The 18,344-nt window shown below is 56.5% G+C and overlaps 1 protein-coding gene across 3 annotated transcripts; it reads left to right on the plus strand.

Annotated features, from left to right (window-relative positions):
* The first annotated feature begins 18 nt into the window (after positions 1–18).
* Positions 19–18,133, plus strand: KATNIP (katanin interacting protein). Of its 3 annotated transcripts, XM_077316238.1 has the most exons (27): positions 19–173; positions 1,267–1,343; positions 1,718–1,887; positions 3,268–3,362; positions 3,443–3,577; positions 4,476–4,589; positions 4,988–5,267; positions 5,710–5,859; positions 6,806–6,972; positions 7,757–7,854; positions 8,396–8,540; positions 8,858–9,070; positions 9,584–9,724; positions 10,717–11,497; positions 12,026–12,760; positions 13,358–13,566; positions 13,903–13,978; positions 14,136–14,313; positions 14,796–14,961; positions 15,057–15,214; positions 15,307–15,371; positions 15,610–15,720; positions 15,971–16,110; positions 16,529–16,630; positions 16,818–16,978; positions 17,659–17,747; positions 17,908–18,133. In XM_077316238.1, exons 1-27 carry the CDS (start codon positions 153–155, stop codon positions 17,964–17,966), a joined length of 4,836 nt encoding a protein of 1,611 aa, XP_077172353.1. In that variant the 5' UTR covers positions 19–152; the 3' UTR covers positions 17,967–18,133. The 3 variants fall into 3 exon arrangements, with proteins under 3 accessions (XP_077172353.1, XP_077172354.1, XP_077172355.1); XM_077316239.1 differs by lacking the exon at positions 3,443–3,577; XM_077316240.1 differs by lacking the exons at positions 19–173; positions 1,267–1,343; positions 1,718–1,887 and having other exon boundaries at positions 3,498–3,577.
* The last annotated feature ends 211 nt before the right edge of the window (positions 18,134–18,344 follow it).

Raw genomic sequence — 18,344 nt, forward strand, 5'->3', positions numbered from 1 at the left:
CCGACGCCGGAAACGCGTCATCCGACGGCGCCCGCCCGCGCGTCCCCTCGCCCCGCGGTCGCCAAGGCAACGCCGCGGGGCTCGGCGGCGGGAAAGGAGCGCGGAGGCGGCGGTGGCGGCGGCGGCAGCCTCGGGGACCCTGGCCGGGACGGATGCCAGCGACGGCAGCCTCGGTAGGAAGGAAGGAAGGAAGGAAGGAAGGAAGGGGGGAGGAGGGCTGGTGGCGGCGCTGCTAACCTCCCGGGGCGGCCGGGAGGACTCGGGGGGGGGAGGGGGTCTGCCGGGGGGGGGTCCCCGCTCAGCTCCCAGCCCCGCCTCCTGGGCCCCCCGGAACTGACCCGCCTTTGGGGCCCCCACGACGGGTGCTGCTGGTGCTGCTGGTGCTGCTGGTGCTGGTGGCTCATCGTGTGTTTTGGATTGTGCCTGTTCTGCTACGTGCCGTGTAAACCGCCCTGAGCCACAAAGGGAGGGAGGGCAGTCTGTTCATCAAAGAAAGAGCTGAAGTTGGCAAGCATCTGGGCGTGCCTCTGCGGAGTGGTTCCCTGCAGAGCGGGGGGGGGGGGGTGGCTTCTCCCTGCCTGGGCCCTTGGGAGACCCACTGCCGGAGAGAGGAGATGAGGCCAAGCGGGCACCAAACAGATCCTCATATGGCCCGTTCTACGCCTTGCCCTCCCAGGCAGCAGCCACTCCGTGCGCACTTCCCACCGCTGCTCCTCCCCATCATGTAATTTAATGCAAGGTTGAATTTCTATCCTGTCCCTCACCAAAGGGCTCAGGGTGGGCCACCACATACCCAAAAATACAGACATTTAAAAAGTAAACAAAAATATTAAAATACTCCAGTATTAAAATATGTTAGTTACACAGCAACACTAGCACAGCTAGTAGACATGGATTGCAGTGAATGCACAAGCATAGTGCAAGCCCAGCATGAAGAAGCCGGCCAAAGGAGATTCAACTAAATTTAGCTTGTAGGGATTTCTGTGTCTGAGGAAGAATGCTTGCCTTCAAAAGCTCACGCCTTGAATAAATCTTTGTTGGTCTTAAAGGTGCCCCTGCTGGACTCTGATTTTATTGTGCTATTTCAGACCAACACGGCTACCCATTTGAATCTAAATTTAGCTTAGTTTTCCAAGCAGTTGATCCTTTATAATTAGCTTTGGTTTTGATGTATGCAACAGATTTGCAAAATATCCTGTCAAGGGGCAGAAGTTTCTTCGTTAAATCATTTTTCTACTACAGTTCACCTGTATGTGTATGTTTCAGACTCAAACCAAGGACATGGTGACTGACTTTGACGAGAAGCATGATGAACATTTAGTATTGCTCCAACAGAGAAACAGGTAGGCCAGGCTCTGTAATTCTCTGCATCATCAGGCATCAGATAAATCACCAGCAAGAAGGAAGCTGGTTCAAGTTTTTAGATAAATCTTGCACAAGCAAGAACCCTTTACCCTAAACTTCCTCTTCTGCAGAAAAGAGAAATTGCTACCAGAAAGTTCACAAAATATAGCATGAACCTACTTCTAGGATCCTGGGTGTGCAGGAAATCAAACTGTAAATACAAATAGAATGGGAGTCAAATTGTAGTTTCTGCTGTACGCTGAACATTGCATTCCTACTCAGTGTTACTGTTGCCAAAGCTAACATAATGATGCACAGGATTGCACTTCGTTACAGGCAACAGAGTGAAGAATGACTGATCATTTGGTTTCAGGATTCTGAGGCGTATCCAGAGGAAAGACCCCATCCAGATTAAATTGGAACAGCTTGAGCAGGGCTTTACACTGTACGTGAACGGGGCCCATTCAGAGCCAAGCACTTGCCGCAAGAAGGTCAGCTTCCAGCACGCGTCCGGAAGTGGCGCACGAACAGCGAGGCCAAACGGTGGGTGCCAGCCTTCTGGCATAGAATTTACACCCTCTGGGGCTGCTGCCCTGGCTGTATGCAGAAAGTAGTCCGCAGGTCATAGATGTTGGTGTGATCGACTAACTTGTGTCGTATTTTGTGCCTAACTGCGAGCACAGGTGATCTGAACATAAGCTGCCCCTTTAGTTGGTGACAGTTCCAGAGAACTTTTGTTTGCTTCATATATAGAAAATATATCAATGAACAGGCATTGTGGTAAAGGTTGACATTGGCTTATCGCTGTGCCAGACCACTGACAGTGAGATGTGCTTGTTGGGAAGGTGCTGGGCTTCCTGCTGTGGGCAGTGCCTGGGAGAACAGGCAGGAAATGAAAGTGCTCCCCTTTGGCTGCTGCAGCTGCTTTCTCTTGCAATTACTTTCCTGCAAATCATATCCTTAATTTGTAACTTTTTTCCACCAAGGGAATGCCACATAGATGGTATAAGCTGCAGTGCTTATTGGCACAATGTGTGCTTGGCAGGTGCAGCTGGATGTGCAGAGGGACGCTTTATCCTTGTTGTGTGTGGCCCAGTAGCAACATTACTCCATAGACAGCTGAGACAAAAGACATCTTTCAGGAGAGGACAGGTAGGCAGAGCAAGCACCAGGAGCCAGGACTGTCCGTGAGCTTCCCTCTTGTTGCCCAGGGATCTGACAGGAGCAGGAAAGTGTTTGTGGCTTGGCCCTCCTGACCTCCCCTTCCTGGCACTGAACTCATGCCAGGTCAGGAAACAATGTGGAAGGAAAGAAGGAGAGGAGTTCTCGCATGTAAGCACAGCACCTTGAGAAACACACAATACTGCTAGCAATGTGCTCTCATCTTATGGCTAGGGTTGCGAATAAACAGGGACAGGCAGTTCCAGGGCTGACGGTTCTCTTTTCTTATATATACAAATATTTTTATTATTTGGATAACAAATAAATTACAGCTTGTAAATAAAATGCACACTATAGTATGCATTGTTACAGTCTTTCTTTATGTCTGATCTTATCACTTAATAGCAATTCTTTTAGATTCCGAGATAAACTTGATTCTGCCTTTCCTCATATATCCAAGTAAAAAAATATTTACCAATTCTTTAAATTCTGGTATGAATTTGATTTAAGATATTCTGCCTTTCTCCGTTCATCGTATATAACAGCATAAAATTTCACATGTCTAATCTTGTCAGAGAAACAGAACTGTCAAGGATTCTTTTCTGCATTTGGTACCTTGTTGACATGTGCTCATCTGTGAATAAGCCATAGAAATCTAGATAGTTTACACTTTTTGCAACCCTGCCATATAACAGGAGAGCTAGTGTTGAACTTTGATCACTCTCAGCATTGTGACGTTGCCTGCCTCCGGTATCCTTTCAGATCCTGGCCCAAGAGCTCCATGGATAGGAGGAGACACAGAAGGGAGGCACACACACAGTGCCCCAAGTAAAATCCAGCGCAGAGGATGGCTCCAGGTATGGAAAGCGGTGTGGGCAGCCAGGTCCCCAGCTGCAGCCCAAATGGATGGGGATCAAGAGGCTTCCTCTTCTTCTAGAGAGCCGTACAGATCAAAACAGAAAGTGGGTCTAAGCTCTACGTTGCCCCTCCAGTGGAATACTCTGATGACTTTGAACCTTACGACAGCCTCGATCTGGAGTCCAGCGATTGTGAGCAAAATGGCCATTCCCAGGTGTGCCCCTTTTCTTGCGTTGCCTCCAGTGGCAAAAATATCAGCGTCCAGTTTGGCAATTCTTAAGGAGGATGTTTCTCTTCCCTGGGCATGTTTTGGAGCTTGCCTCTTTAGCTGCTGAGTTTCAGTAGTCCATTTCAGATGAGCATGGAATTTACAAGTAGTGTTTGTTGATGCAAGCATTTCCCGACCCCGCTTGGCCTACTGGATGGCCGTGCATCCAGCCTCCAGTCTGGAAAAGTCCCTTGCTGAGGTAGCTTATCTCTGTGCAAAGAGCTAAACTATGAGCTAGTTTGGTGTAGCAGTTCGGAGTGCGGACTTCTAATCCGGCATGCCGGGTTCGATTCCTTGCTCCACTACAAGCTGGGTGACCTTGGGCTCGCCATGGCACTGATAAATCTGTTCTGACTGAGCAGGAATATCAGGGCTATCTCAGCCTCCCCCACCCCACAGGGTGTCTGTTGTGGGGAGAGGAACGGGAAGGCGATCAGAAGCTGCTTTGAGCCTCCTTCTGGAAGAGAAAAGCGGGATCTAAGAACCAACTCTTCTTCTTCTTCATCCGTGAACCCATAAAGCTTTCTTCTCTCAGAGTCTGTCGTCAGGAGCCCATCGGCCCCTTCCTGTTTCTGCTGAAATTCCTGGTTCCGTCACTCTCTTTGAAGCTTTTTTGCATTTTGAGGGCACAGTCGCTGGTAATTCCCTCAGCCAGAGGCCAGTACAGCTTTTCTTGATGAATGAAATAGGATAGCATTGCCTATCAGGAGGGTCCAGGATCCTCATTCAAACCAGCATAGCTAAAATATCCACGCCAGGCAAGCAGATGCCGTTCCTAGTTTTGCTCTTAGCTGTTTGATTCTCTGCACAGAGGGAGATTTGCAGCAAGTTCTGTCTCTTCCAGAGCCTCAAGTCTCCTAAAGACACAGTCTCCAGTGACTCCATCGCAAAGGAAGAAATAACTGTGGGTGAGGATGCTGACCAGGAAGGCCTGCTGCTCAGCCTTGGCAAAGTAAAGGTATCCGGCAGCTTGGTGTTGGATGTGTTAGCCCGATGATGCTGATGCCGCTAGGCAGCCCATGTCCTCGGCCCATCGTGGGCCTGAGGGTGGGGAGCTTGGGATATGGAGAGGCCTCCTCTTCCTCCTGACCTTCAGTTCTCCTTGGAATCGCCTGTGCTGCCCTGCAGATAAGAGTATGGTAGACCCAAAGAAGAGCAGGTTCGAGAGGATCCTCTAAATGCTTCCCACTGAGATGTCTGAAGGTGCAGAGGTTTATTTGTGTTGAATTCAGAGCTTTATCTTTCCCACCTACTGATCTGGTAGGATGCGGGGGCAGAGTGACGGCTGTCAAGGGGGAGAGAGTGGCCCAGCCTCTGTGTGATATTGCTGACCATCCTCTTTGGAATGTTTGCCAGGATCTCCAGCAGAGCTTGGACGTGAGCCAGGACAGCATGGAGGAAGAAGAAGGTGTGGATTCTGCCTCTCTGGACTGCTCTGGCGGGGAGGACTCAGACTCTGTGGAAGAGGAGGTGCCTGCTCAGCTCCCCATTATGGAAAAGTCAGTGGAAGCTTCCCAGGAGAGCTCCGAGTCCTTTCTCCGGGCTGCCACTACCTCTCCAGTGGCGGGGAAAAGCTGCTGCAGTCTGTCCAAGGGCGATTCACTTGTTGTGCTGGAATCCAAGGCAAACTCTCCAAGTGAGTCTGGGATTTTACTCACCCCGCAGCAGGACTGCAGTCTCCTTTAGAGAGGTCTTCAACATCAGGGGTTGTATCAGCTCCAGTGAGGAAAGAGAATATTTTTAGGCTGCTGGAAGAGAAATCCGTAGCTCCATCTTGAAACGCTGCTAGTTTTAGATAAAGTAAAACGGATGTCAGCTTCTCAAGAGCTCGTATGGTTGTCCTCTGGTGGGTTTGGGGGCGCTGCGTTGTGGGTCTCCTCACCTGCCACACAAACACTGTGCTTCCGCACAATCCAGAGAGGAGTGCTGGCGGCAGCGTTAGAAGGGCGCCTGTCAAGGGCCTGCAGGTGAGGAGTCACCCCAGGGCTCCTGGGGCCTTCCTCTGCAGGCCTTTTTCCCTGTTCCATTTCTCAGAGTCAGCTGAACACGGCACCTTTTCGGTTTGGTTTTCCCCACAGACTTGAATAAGGAGCGTGTGCTTTCTGCTAAAAGGAGGTTGAATGCGGAAGCCTACATCCCAACCAAGCCTGTGATGGTGAAGAGCAAAACTGCCCGCCCGCTCTCGGCCGGGTGCCTGAAGCAGGGAGGACAGGAAGCAGACCTCGCCAGTAAGGGAGATGCTCAGCTCCACCCCCCAGGGCAGCAGCAGGGGCGCCAGGGCAAGCGCCGGCTGAGAGGGAGGCCGAAAGGGGCAGCTGGGAGATTTCCAGTTCCTTCCCAGGCCTGTCAAAGCACATCCTCAAGAGGAGGGAAGGGGATGTGGAATGGGCTCAGGAGCATCTTCTCTGCCAGAAGCCGCCTTTCCCCTGCTGACGAGTTCTCATAACAGAACCACCTGGTGAGACAGATGCCAAGAGCTGTCCTGGCCCTTGGGACACCGACATGAAAAGTCACCCTCCCTCTGGATCTGGCCCAGCCCCCCCCCCTCCCCCTATGCCTTTGCTCTTAGCTGCCTCAGCTACCAAGATCTTTCTCTTCCTGCTTCTCTCTTTTGCCTTAACGTTTGCACAGACACATCCCAGGGGTCACTGCTTGTCTGCATCTGCCTCCCCCCCCCTCCGTTTGTAAACCTCTAAGTATGAGTGTCTTATTCAGGGTAGTGGGTTTATTCCTCCTAGTTGTGTCTAGCATCTGGTTCTGGATGAGCCGGGCTTTCCTTCTCTGTTGCAGGGCTCCTGCAGTTTTTGAGCTCCCTCCCCCTGCCTGCGTTCCCTCGCCTGGCAGAGTGATGTCCTGCTCGCTGGGCCTGGTTGTGTCCCTCTGTTGCTTGACCTGCTCTCTGTGGGGCCAGGCAGGTTTTTGGCTCATGGAGTGCAGCTGATGCCGGATAGTCCGTGGCTCTGTAGAGGACTGTTTAGACTGTGTGGTGGGCAGACCTTGAGAACGCCCCTCTGCCTGTGCCACGTGGCCTGAGCCTGGGGCTGCACTTCCTTCCGATGCCTCCTGAGTGTCTCAGTCGCAATGCCTGGTCTTGTGGGTGTGGCAGGACATCCTGTGGCGCTTTGTGCTTTCAGAATGTGACCCTCGGGTGTCTTCTGCTCTTTCGGATGCCAGGGCCAACCAGCCGCTCAGAAAGGCCTCTCTCTGCCACACGAAAGACCCCGTGCGAGAAGAAGGACCCAGCCCACTCTGCCGCCCTTGTCCTGCGAGCCGTGCAAGTGGAGAACGAGACCCTTCCGAAGGAGCTCCTCTCCCGGCTGGAGCAAGCAGCCCCCGCAGAGGTCAGTGTCAGGCAGCCCTTTGCCACCCCCCCTCCGGCAGGCCACCAGGCATTCACTCTGGGACTCCTTAGGGCCACAACAGACACCCTGTGAGGTGGGTGAGGCTGAGAGAGCCCCGATATTACTGAAGAAGAAGAGTTGGTTCTTATTTGCCACTTTTCTCTACCTGAAGGAGTCTCAAAGTGCCTTCCCTTTCCTCTCCCCACAACAGACACCCTGTGAGGGGGGTGAGGCTGAGAGAGCCCTGATATTCCTGCTCAGTCAGAATAGCATAAAGAGGGGGAAACCAACCATGACACACACCGAGACCTAATTCTCATAACCACAGCGGAGGTTTAATCAGATGTCCGGGACGTCAGTAGCTCAGGTGAAAGGACCGGAAGACTCAGGAATGGTGCAAGACCTTCCCTCCCTGCAAGAAGGCTCTGGAGCCCTTTTGGGCATCTCCCAGTCCCAGGGGCAAGGTTCAGACAGGGTCCTGCCAGGCTCTCCGTATTGCAAGGCAGATTTTAAGTCCTTTAAATGCTTCATTATTCGCTCAGATTCCGGACTCTGTCCCCCTGATGGAACTACACCTGCCTGTAGAATGCTGATAGATACGGCTGTGACTTGTCCTTTCTTCACGGTTGAATGGCCGCTTAATTGTGTCTCCCAGCTGTCGTGCTATTCAGGCCGTTCAAGCTGTGCCTGCCAAGAGACTCCCCAGGGCGCCTTCTGTCTTTTGCCTGCCTGTCTCGTTCCTGGTCCAGGCTCTGAAGGCTCTTTCCCCTCTCCCCTCATGCAGGGGCCCTCCGCTTCTGCAGCCACCGAGGCTTCCCCGAGGCAACCAGAAGGAAGAAAAATCTCCACACCTGTCGACTTGATGGGCCCCGTGGGAAACAGGTGGCTGAGGGGGCTGGGGCCGAAAGCCTTTGTGCTTGCACTGGAGGGGGTGGGGGGCATTTGAACGGGATGCTGCTTCCCACGGGGCATAATTGCTTGTGATGTTTCCTGTCCCTTGGTACAAGGGTCCTCTCAGGATCCGGTCCGCAGAAGGGCAGGACTGAGTGGGTGTGAGTGTAAATGCTGCTGCGTGTGCCTCCTCTTGGAAGGCTGAAGAGCCCCGTGGGGAGTCGGAGCAGCCCTGGGAGGGCTCCGCGTATAGGTCAAAAAGTGGCAGCCAGGCTGCCTGGGAGTTTGGCTGGTCACATCCCCAGGAAAGAAACTCCTCAAAGCTTCTGTGGGGCAGGTCTGGATCCCTCGCTTGGTTGGCTGCCAGGCCTGCTTCTGACGAGGGCCTTTGTTGCAGCTGCCCAGAGCTGCCTCCTCCTGCATCCACAGAGAACCTGAACCCCAGTGGCCTCCCCGCACACATGTGGGCCAGAAGGATCTGCCCGTGTCTGGGTCAGGAGCCCCTCTCTGAGCGTCGTTCTTCCTCTTCCAGGCCACAGAAGAAGCTCCTGAAAGTGCTTCGAGAGGCTGAGGAGAGACCCTCGGCCTTCCCTGATGCTGCGGTTCCCAATTCCATCCAGCCGGAGCCCCAAATCGTGGCTGGGAATGAGGCTTCCGCTGCAGAAGGGCCCAGCCTGGTAATCCTCTTAGCTTGGAGCGCAGCAGCTGTCAGAGCTTGGAGAGGGCAGCAGGATGAGCCCCAAAGGCCTCTGGAGTCTGGCCCAAGAGAAGCTAATTAATGGCGAGCTATCAGCATTTCTGGCCCCGGTGGAAGCAGGAACGTTTGCCATTAGGTTTCTTGGACAGCACCCATGAATGCTTCTGTTGCTGTGCGTGAAGCAGGCTGGGGAGGGAGGGGGTCTGTTGTGCCTCTGCCTCTCCCCCTTGAGCAGCCATTTGGCACCGCCCAGGTGCGGCCTCCTGGTTCAAGACATGTGTCCCTCTGTCCTTCCAGGACCGGCTGGAATCGGTGCGAGAAATCCGGGATGCCATTTACGTCACCCTGGAGATCCTCTCCAACTGGGGGGCGGCCCCGCGGGTGGGGCTGGCGGAAGTGGAGTTCTTTGACCTGCACGGCCGGAAAGTGTTTGTGTCTCCTCATGACGTGGACATCCGGCACGCTGACTCACCTGGAGACCTCTGCTGCCTGGTCAACAGGAACCTGCGGGTGAGGCCCTCTGGCTGCCGCTCGGCCGCCACATCCTGGGCCCTGTTCTTTGGTGGACAGGCAAAGGCTGTGGTTTGCTGGCCTCTCTGCTTGGCTGGGATACTGGCGAGCGGCTTCCTGGCCACGGAGGCTTGAGGGAAGCTGGTTGGGTGGCTGGCTTGGCTGGGCGTGAAACGCAGGTGCACAAGGAGCCTGCAGAAAAGCCAGGAAGCTGCTTCCCATGCAGTGTTCCGCTTAAGTGCCAGCTGGTGCATTGGAGACGCCTTGGAAGGTCAGCCTGAAACGCCGGCCTCCCTCTTAAGCTGTGCATAATTGTCCCCTGAAGATCCTGCCATGCTGCTAAGCGGATTAATGTGCTTATTGGTCTCCTGGGTTGCCCGGTGTCTTCACGGCCCAGCCTGGACCTCCCCAGAGGCTGCGGCTTCTGGTGAACGCAGAGGGGCACCTCCTTGTCTTTGGACTCTCTGGGTGAGAGAGAGTCTCCTCCTCCTCCTCCTCCTCCTCCTCCTGCAGGCCAGCCAGGACCCCTGCTCTTGGACCTGCCCTTTCCAGCCGCCGGTGCAGCTCTACTTCGTGCTCCGGAACCCCAGCCTGTCAGGTGACTTCGGGTTATCCAGGATCAGAATCTGGAATTACCAGGCACCCCTCCTTGGCGTAAGTGACTGCTTCTTTCTTGGAGCCCCTTTCAGGAAGGGAACCTTCCTTCCTTCCTTCCTTCCTTCCTTCCTTCCTTCCTTCCTTCCTTCCTTCCTTCCTTCCTTCCTTCCTTCCTTCCTTCCTTCCTTCCTTCCTTCCTTCCTTCCTTCCTTCCTTCCTTCCTCCCTCCCTCCCTCCCTCCCTCCCTCCCTCCCTCCCTCCCTCCCTCCCTCCCGGTGAGGGAGGGAGAAAAGGATCTGCTAAGCACTCCACGTTCTTGCCCTGGCTGCTCAGTGCCAAATACCCAGTTCAAGATGGGGTCTTCAGAAACGCCAGAGAGCTAGCAGCCCTTTGAGCAGGACTGGGGGCGCAGGGCTGCTCATATCCATGTGGTTGTGACTTTGTTTGTGTTCCCTTGTGCTGCTGAAACATTCCTCCTTGTTGCTGCCACAGAGATCTAGCCAGGCTTCCACCTGGACTCACCGAATCAGTTCCATGCTATGCTGGCAGGTTTAAGCATCATCATGCGTCTTTTGTGTCCTGTGGCGAGGGGCAGCTATCTGCTTGCCCTGAAATTCTCTCAGAGAACTGCTCTGGGGAGTCTTGTTCAGAACAGCTCCCGCTGCTGAGGCAAAGCAGATTTCCCATGCTGGATTACAGAGGAGCTGATCTCTGTCCTTTCTGACTCATGGTCTTCCGTGCCCCCCTCTGAGCTCCTCAGAGAAGCTGGCTTGGGGCCCTGGCAGGAAGGGCTTGGCAAGCAGTCTGTTCAGTGGCAGGGATTGCTGGGAATCTGCCAGCTGGGATGCCACTCCTCCGTACCCAACATGCAGGATGACCCGGGAAGAGGTTCTGCAAAGTCCAGTGGCATGGGCCACGAGCAAAAAGCTTGGGGGCTACTTTTTAGAAACGTCCCGCATGAATGGGCTCTCCCTCGGGGCTCCTTGAGACGGAAGGAAATGCATGTTTATAAGCCAAAAGGAGCTGATGGCCCTTCCCTGTTCTTCCAGGACCTCGATGTAGGAGCCAGGAACATTGCTGTCTACGTGGACGGAAGCCTGATCTTCACGGGAGAATTGCCCAAAAGCCGCGGAACGACTGATCCTGAGGACAGTGCTACCATCGATCTCCAGCAGAGCAACCCTCCTCTGCTGGAAAAACAGGACGGAGGGGCTTGGAGCCAGCAGTCGGGCAGGCCCTTGTTCAGTCCGAGCTTTGCTGCAGAGGGAAATTGCCCCGAGGAAACCAAAACCACGCTCAACCTTGTGGCGGGCAAAGGATATCCCCCAGTGCCTTCAGACCCCCATGCTTCCACGGTAGACATGAAGAGCTCTTCCTCTCCAGAGAGCCCAGAGCCGGTCCATTCCGACGATGAATTGTCCCTGAGCAAGCAAATGGACAAGCTCTCCAGCAGGAAAAGTACTCCAGTTCTGCCCTCTCCCTTGGCCAAGAGCAAATCCTGCTCTGGCACAGAAAAGCTGCCTTCGTGGCTGGAATCCGACTTCAGAGTCCAGCTGCCCCCTGAGAACAGGAGGAGGGTCTCCCTTGAAGCAATGGGCGAGAACCCCCGTCTCCCTCCGGCTGAGTCTGAGAAAGGCTGCGGTGGGCCTGCAGACACTGACGTGAAGCTGCCAGCAGTAGGAAGAGGGGAGTTTGCTGCCAACTTGGATTTGCTCCATCTGCTGTCCGGCAAGTCCAGCGACACGCCCGAGCACGTTCCTCTGGGGAGAAAGAGAGGCCAGGAGGACTCCAACAACGACTGGGGCAGAGAGGAAGCTCCCTGCGACAGAGGTAAGTGAGAAATTACTGCAAGAGATGGGGCTAGCCAGAAACTCCCCTTGGCCCCAGATAGATGCAGCAGGTTGCTTACTGCCAGGGTGAGATGGTGTCACCCCTGGGCAGTAAGATCTGTTTGTTCCTGGCAAAATCCAAAGTGCTGGTTCTTCCCTTGAAGGCCCTATGTGGATTGGATGCAGGGTCCTTCCTGAAAACATACCTGAGCACGTGTTGTCCCTGGGCGTGACTTTCCTGTACTTACCCCCTAACGTCTCCAGAGGGGAGGGGCTGTGGCTGTGTGCTTGGCATGCAGGAGTCCCAGGCTCAATCCCTGGCGGCAGCATCTCTGGTTAAAAAGGGCCCGATTGTTGGGGATGTGGAAGACCTTTCCCTCCCTGAGACCCTGGAGGGACAAGTCTCTCCTTTGGGACCCTGGCCTGATTCTGGGTGAGGCGGCTCCTTTTGTGGGGTCCTTGGGAACGGCTGAGCGAGGGCAGCCCTGGGGACTAATCCTGCCTCCCTCCCTCCCTCCTTCCCTCGCAGACGAGCCCCCCTCCTCCAAGGGCACGAGGGCCTCTCGGGCCAAGTGGGGCAGTGCCCAGGAGCACATGCTGCAGGAGTCCTGGAATTCCCTCCTGCAGTTCAATCACTCCCACCGTGGCCGGATCTCCAACATGGATTTCCAAGGCGACATCTTGGACGAATTCCTCCATCAGCAGAAGATCAGCCGGCAAGGAGAGACCCCTCTCAAGGCGCAGGATCCCGGCGCCACCCGCACATCGCCGCCACAAGGAGAAAGGCTCCTGGAGCTGGACGAGGGGGATGAGTTCAAGATCCCCGTTCTGCCTTTCGGGCAGCGCTTGAGAATAGCCATCCGGTCGACCTGGGGAGACCGGCACTACGTGGGCCTTAACGGGATCGAGCTGTTCAGCTCCGAAGGGCGGCCCGTTCCGATCGCCAAGGTCAGGGCCAACCCGCCCGATATCAACGTCTTGCCCGCTTACGGCAAAGACCCCCGGGTGGTGGCCAATTTGCTGGACGGGGTGAACCGGACTCAAGACGACATGCATCTCTGGCTGGCCCCCTTCACCCCCGGCAAGTCCCACGACATCTGGCTAGACTTTGAGAAGCCTTGTGCTCTGGCCATGATTCGCATCTGGAACTACAACAAGTCCCGCATCCACTCCTTCCGGGGCGTCAAGGACATTGCTGTGCTTCTCGACGGGCAATGCATCTTCAAAGGCGAAATTGCCAAGGCGTCTGGGGCCCTCTATGGAGGTGTGCAGGCCGTCCTTCCTTCCTTCCTTCCTTCCTTCCTTCCTTCCTTCCTTCCTTCCTTCCTTCCTTCCTTCCCTCCCTCCCTCCCTCCCTCCCTCCCTCCCTCCCTCCCTCCCTCCCCTCGGTGCAACACAGTTGGCTTTGGAAAGCAGGGTGGGGGGAGGAGGTGATTCAGGGCAGGCGTCGTGAAGCCGAGGGCTGTTTGCCTGTTATCTCCCTCGGCCCGAGAACAGGAAAGGTTCTCCTTGTGCTGGAAGGGAATTCCTCCCAGGCTGCATTTCCTATTCCTCTCCCACCAAGCTTATTCGGCCTTCCTGGATCATCTCTGGCTGCTTTCTTAGCCTTTCTTGTGTCTTCCACAGCCGGCTCTTTCCCTTTCTCTCTCTTTCTCCCCCCTGCCCCCCCCCCGACAGAGAGGCCGGCATGTGCTTGTTTGTTTGTGTTCAGTAGGTGTTAGAAAGGAGGCGTGGAGCCCTGGGTCTCCCGCAGTGAGTCCTGCCTGCAGAATAAGGGGGTTGGTGGTGGTGGGGGGGAGACACCTTAGCTCTTGGCATTGTGGACTTGAACGTGTTGTCACCATAGAGTTGACAATTTCAGCTCCAGAGCAATTTGGAGACACCATTTTGTTCACAACTGAGGACGATATTTTGGAGGCCATATTCTGTTATGACGAGAGCTACGACGAGGAAGCCAAGAGCGTGTGCAGCCTGCGGTACGAGGAAGAGCTGAAAAGGCCAAGAACGGCTGACGGGGAAGGGGACGAAAGGCCCTTCACCCAAGCTGGCTCAAGGGCCGAAAACCAACAGGTAGGGAATGAGAATGAGAAGGGCTTTGTGGAAGGGGGAGCTGTCAGAAGGGGGGTTTCAGTATAGCTGGGGAGGGAGGGAGGGAGGGAGGGGGGCACAGTGCTCCTGAGAGAAAGTGGTGGGGGGAGGGCAGTTCTCTCCCAGGGTACCCTGCTCCTTCCTCCTTCCAGATGCCTTTGGGCCGAGTGGACTGCAGGGCTCCCTCGGGCCTTGGAAGGGTGGGGCATGTCTTTGGGCACCCTGTGCACAGATCAGCAGCCCAGCAGGGTTTGGGGCAAAGGGAAGAGGTTTCCCCGCTGCTCCCTTGCAGCCCAGGGCACTCTGGCTTCCTTGCAGAGCCAAGAGCAAAGCTCCATTCCAGAGTCCATCCCAGAGGCGATGACCAAGGAACCAGGGGTCTACACCGGAAAGTGTAAGTCCTTCCTTTCCCTTCCCTCCCCCGTTGCCCAGGGGGAGAGGGCCATTCCCTTTGGGAGGTGACTGCCCAAGCTCTCCCTGGAGCGAGAGAGCGCTGAACGCTGATTTGTAAGCTGCCCGCTGAGCCTGTCTGGCCTCTGCCTCTGCTCCAGGCCTTCTGCTGAACTTCACCGCCTCCTGGGGAGATGCGCATTATCTGGGACTGACGGGGCTGGAGGTGGTCGGGACGGGAGGGCAGGCTCTGCCCGTGGCCCTGGACCAGCTCTCAGCTTCCCCTCGAGACCTGAACGACCTAGCAGAGTACACCGAGGATTCCCGGACCTTAGACAAGTGAGTCTTGCCCCTGGGGAGAGTTGGGGGGTGGAGGAGGGGCCTGAAATGTTGACGTTGCTTGGGTTTGGAGGGTGGGGTAGGCTCGAAAGGCCCCAAATAACCCGGAGATTCCAACCCTCTTGCAACTTTGGTTTGCTGAATCCGGTCAGGATGCTTCTGGGAGAAGCAGCCCGAAGCAGCTTCCTCTCAAACAGGCCGAGGCAGGCCCCTCTTCCAAGCTGGGGTTGGGGGGGCTTGATGCTGCCCCAGAAGACTGCCAATGCTCTGTGCCTCCCTATCTGAAGATTGGGCTGGGCTGGGCAGAACGCTCCCAAGACGGGTCAGCCTGAGCAGCAGAAGCCCGGGAAGCCCCCACCCGTGCGGTGCCCCTGGTCTGCCTGGTGCTAGGGAGCACCTCAGCCCGTCTCCCTGCCAACCCCTGGAGGTTGTGGCATGCTCCCCAGTCCGGCTGCCTCAGACAGGTGTGCTGCTTCCCCCAGGCTGATCGACGGGATCAACATCACGATGGAAGATGACCACATGTGGCTGGTTCCCTTCCGCCTCGGAGAAGACCACCGGCTCCTCATCCAGTTCCACAGAGCCGAAGACATTGCTGGGCTCCGCATCTGGAACTACAACAAATCTCCCGAGGACACGTACCGCGGGGTGAGCCCGAGGCCGCGAGGCAGGCAGGCCTGGGGTGTTTGGAGGGCCTTTCCGGAGGGGCAGCACTCAAGCCAGGCTCCGTTTGCCTCCCGCAGGCCAAGGTGGTCCACGTGTCGCTGGACGGCACTTGTGTCTCCCCCCCGGGGGGCTTCCTCATCCGCAAGGGTCCCGGCAACTGCCACTTCGACTTTGCCCAGGAGATCCTCTTTGCGGACTACCTGAAGGGCCTCCCCACCGCTCCACCCTTTGAGAGGTAAGCCCACCTGTCGCTCCAGCCACGAAGGGGTCCTCGGGCTCTGCTGCTGCTTTGGGGCACTGTGGCTACAGTCTTCTCTCCTTTGGCAGGGTGGAAATGAAGAAGGCGGAACAAGCGAGCATGGACTACGAAGCCCCCTGGATGCCTTGTGGCTGTATCCTTTTCTCGGGCACCGTTTCCCAGGGCTCAGCAGGCCGAGAGAAGTGCTGCTAAGGGCCCCCCTGACTCTGCCCCAGGTCTGGCAGGGCTCCCGTGCCCTCCTTGGAGACTGGGGGGGGGGGGAGGATGGACTCCCTTGGGCTTTGCGTGAATCCCCCCCCCCCATGGAGTGCCAGCAGGCCCCGCCCCGCCCATCCTCAAGGCCCCCTTCTGTCCTTGACCTCCTTCTCCAGTCATCTTCCAGTTCCAACTACTCACCAGCTGGGGTGATCCGTATTACATCGGCTTGAACGGGCTGGAGCTGTATAACCACCGTGGAGAGAAGATTCCTCTCAATGAGAACAGTATCCTTTCCCGCCTGACAGAACCCAGAGGGTGTGGCGGCCATGTGTTCATTTGTTATTAGACTGTTATTCCAAGCCTCCCCCTTCTTTCTTCAAAGAATTCCTCCAGCAAAGAATGGCTCTTTGTCCTGATAGAGCACAGGCTCTCCCCCTTTCTCGCTGGGCCTCTCTGCCTGAGATGAAGCTCAGCGTGTTCTGGGCTGGGCATGTTGGTTCCGACATTGTTACCCTTGATGACATTTCGCTTCAGACATTGCAGCTTTCCCAGACAGCGTCAACATCCTGGACGGGGTCCGCGGAGACGTCCGGACCCCAGACAAGCTCATTGACGGGGTGAACGACGCCAATGACGGAAGGCACATGTGGCTGGCGCCCATTCTCCCCGGCTTGGTAAGCTGATTGCGCGCTTGCTGGCTAGTGGGTGCCTGAACACAATTGGGGCGGGATGGGGCCCTCCTGGCTCCCCACAGTGAGCATCTCCCCATAATTCTGTGTATGGGTGGGCTCCGGGAAGCCTGGACATCCCCCTGCCCGGTCTGGCTTCCTGCTCTGAGGCTGCGAGTCAAGCCCTCTGGTGCCAGAGCCATGGGCCTTCCTGTCTGGAGCAGGACACCACCTGAGGAGACGGGGCCACGGAAAGTGGCCTCCTCAGTCCCAGAGAGTCAATGTCAAGGCAAACGACAGCCCCCCCCCCCCCCCGCTCAGACAGCTGTGTTCCTCTCTGCCTGAGCTGTATTTTCCAGCCCTCTGGAATTCAGTGCAGGGACGCAAGCAGGATTGTATTTCTCGTGACTCTCTTGGATGGCAGGTGAATCGGGTGTACGTCATCTTTGATCTGCCGACTGCAGTCTCCATGATCAAGCTGTGGAATTATGCAAAGACTCCGCACCGAGGAGTAAAAGAGTTTGGAGTAAGCCCTCGGCCTCACTGGGAAGGCTGCGTGACCCCCTGGGGCACGTTGTTTTGTGGCCTGTCTGGGGAGAGGCTCTGGGTTTGGGCCGGCCTGGTAGCAAAGGCCCAGACCCCACCCCCTCCCCCAGGGAGCTTTCCCCGCTCCCTACATGCCCTAACCAGCGTCCCGTCTCCTCTGTGTGCAGCTCCTGGTGGACGACCTGCTTGTGTACAATGGGATCCTGGACATGGCCGGGCACCTCCTCCAGGGCATCCTCCCCACCTGCCAGCCAGTCGTCCCCTATCACACCGTGCTCTTCACGGACGACGAGAAGATCTGCTGCCGGGAAAAGAACACCGTCCTCAGGTGGGGCTTGCCTGGTCCTCAGGGTGGGCTTTCCGGGGCAGAGCGCTGTGCTCAAGCACGGAGGCCTCCCGTCCTTGGAAGGCTGCTGCCGCGGAGAGGAGAACCACTGAGAAACTTACTCAGTCCTTCCCTCCGGCCCCAAGGCCTCTTCCCTCCCTTCCTCCGCCCATGCACCCAGCCTTCTGCCTGGGCTGTGGCCAGTCCTGTGCCCGTGGGCAGGTCAGGAGTCAGGCCCCTCCTGGACAGCTTCAAGGCAGCCTGCCCTCCAGGACTACTGCCTGGGAGGAGAGCGGGTGGGAGCTCATTTCAGAGCAGCCTGTGGCACTGACCCCTTACTGCCAGTTAAGCCTTCGGGGCAGTGTATGTGTCCCCAGCAGGCGGGGGGAGGCCCTCACCCATCTGTCTCTGCAGTCCTCCCTGCTCAAGGAACTCATTCGTAATTCTCTAAGTGGGTGGGTACTCGGGGGGGGGGGTGTTTGCGGGGAAGGAAGCCACCAATGGCCATCTGTACCAGGGCTCTGGGCAGGACACGTGAGGGAGGGGTCTGGCCTTGCCCCCAGTCTCTGTCTTCTCCCCCCCCCAGCTGATAGGGCAGGCTGCTCACCCCTCCAGGCAGTGCAAAGAGCCCGTTCCATCTGCCCCCTCCTGCCCTGAGGCGCTCTCTGCTTTTTCCTCCCCAGCAATCACATAGAGGATCAGGACGTGCGGCTCATGGATGACAATCGTATTGTTGCGTGCTCCAAGAGAAGGCCAGTGGTGGCGGACCCAGGTGAGGTGGGCTGGGCTCTTCCGCCATTCGTTCTTCAGTCTGCTTGCGGGGGCTCAGGGGCCAATGTCCCATCTTTGACCAGTGCACAACCTGTGCCCAAGTCCCCTCCCAGGGCAAGGGGCTGTAGGCCCTCAAAGTAAGCTTTCCCCCTCCCCTCTAGCCCTTCGTCCCAAAACCTGCATGCAAGACAGAGGAGTTCTGCGAAGGGCCAGGCCGTGACTGGAGGCAGGTGGAGCCCAAACTGCGCCTCGTCCAGAGTCCCTCCAAGCTGGCTGCTGGAGCGCCCCCCGGACCCCGCCTAGATGCCACCCCCCCCCCCCTCTGCACATGGACCAGCAGGTGGACTTTTTAATCTGATGCAGATCTCTATTAAAGCTATTCATGGGAAGGGATCCTGACTGCTCTGCAAAGTCCAGCTTCTTCCTCTTGGGGTGGGGGGAGAGGGGGCTTCTCACCTCCGGCCCTCAAGGTCACTTCTGGTGTCTCCAAAAAGCCGTAATTTGGTTTGACACCCCCTCCTCAGAGGAGGGGCTCGGACACTTCCTGGCCCCACTCTCAGTTCAACCCCTGCCCCCCCCCCCGGTGCTTGGCCCCCAA

This window comes from Paroedura picta, chromosome 17 (assembly GCF_049243985.1).
Source record: "Paroedura picta isolate Pp20150507F chromosome 17, Ppicta_v3.0, whole genome shotgun sequence".
Taxonomy (NCBI): Eukaryota; Metazoa; Chordata; class Lepidosauria; order Squamata; family Gekkonidae; genus Paroedura; species Paroedura picta.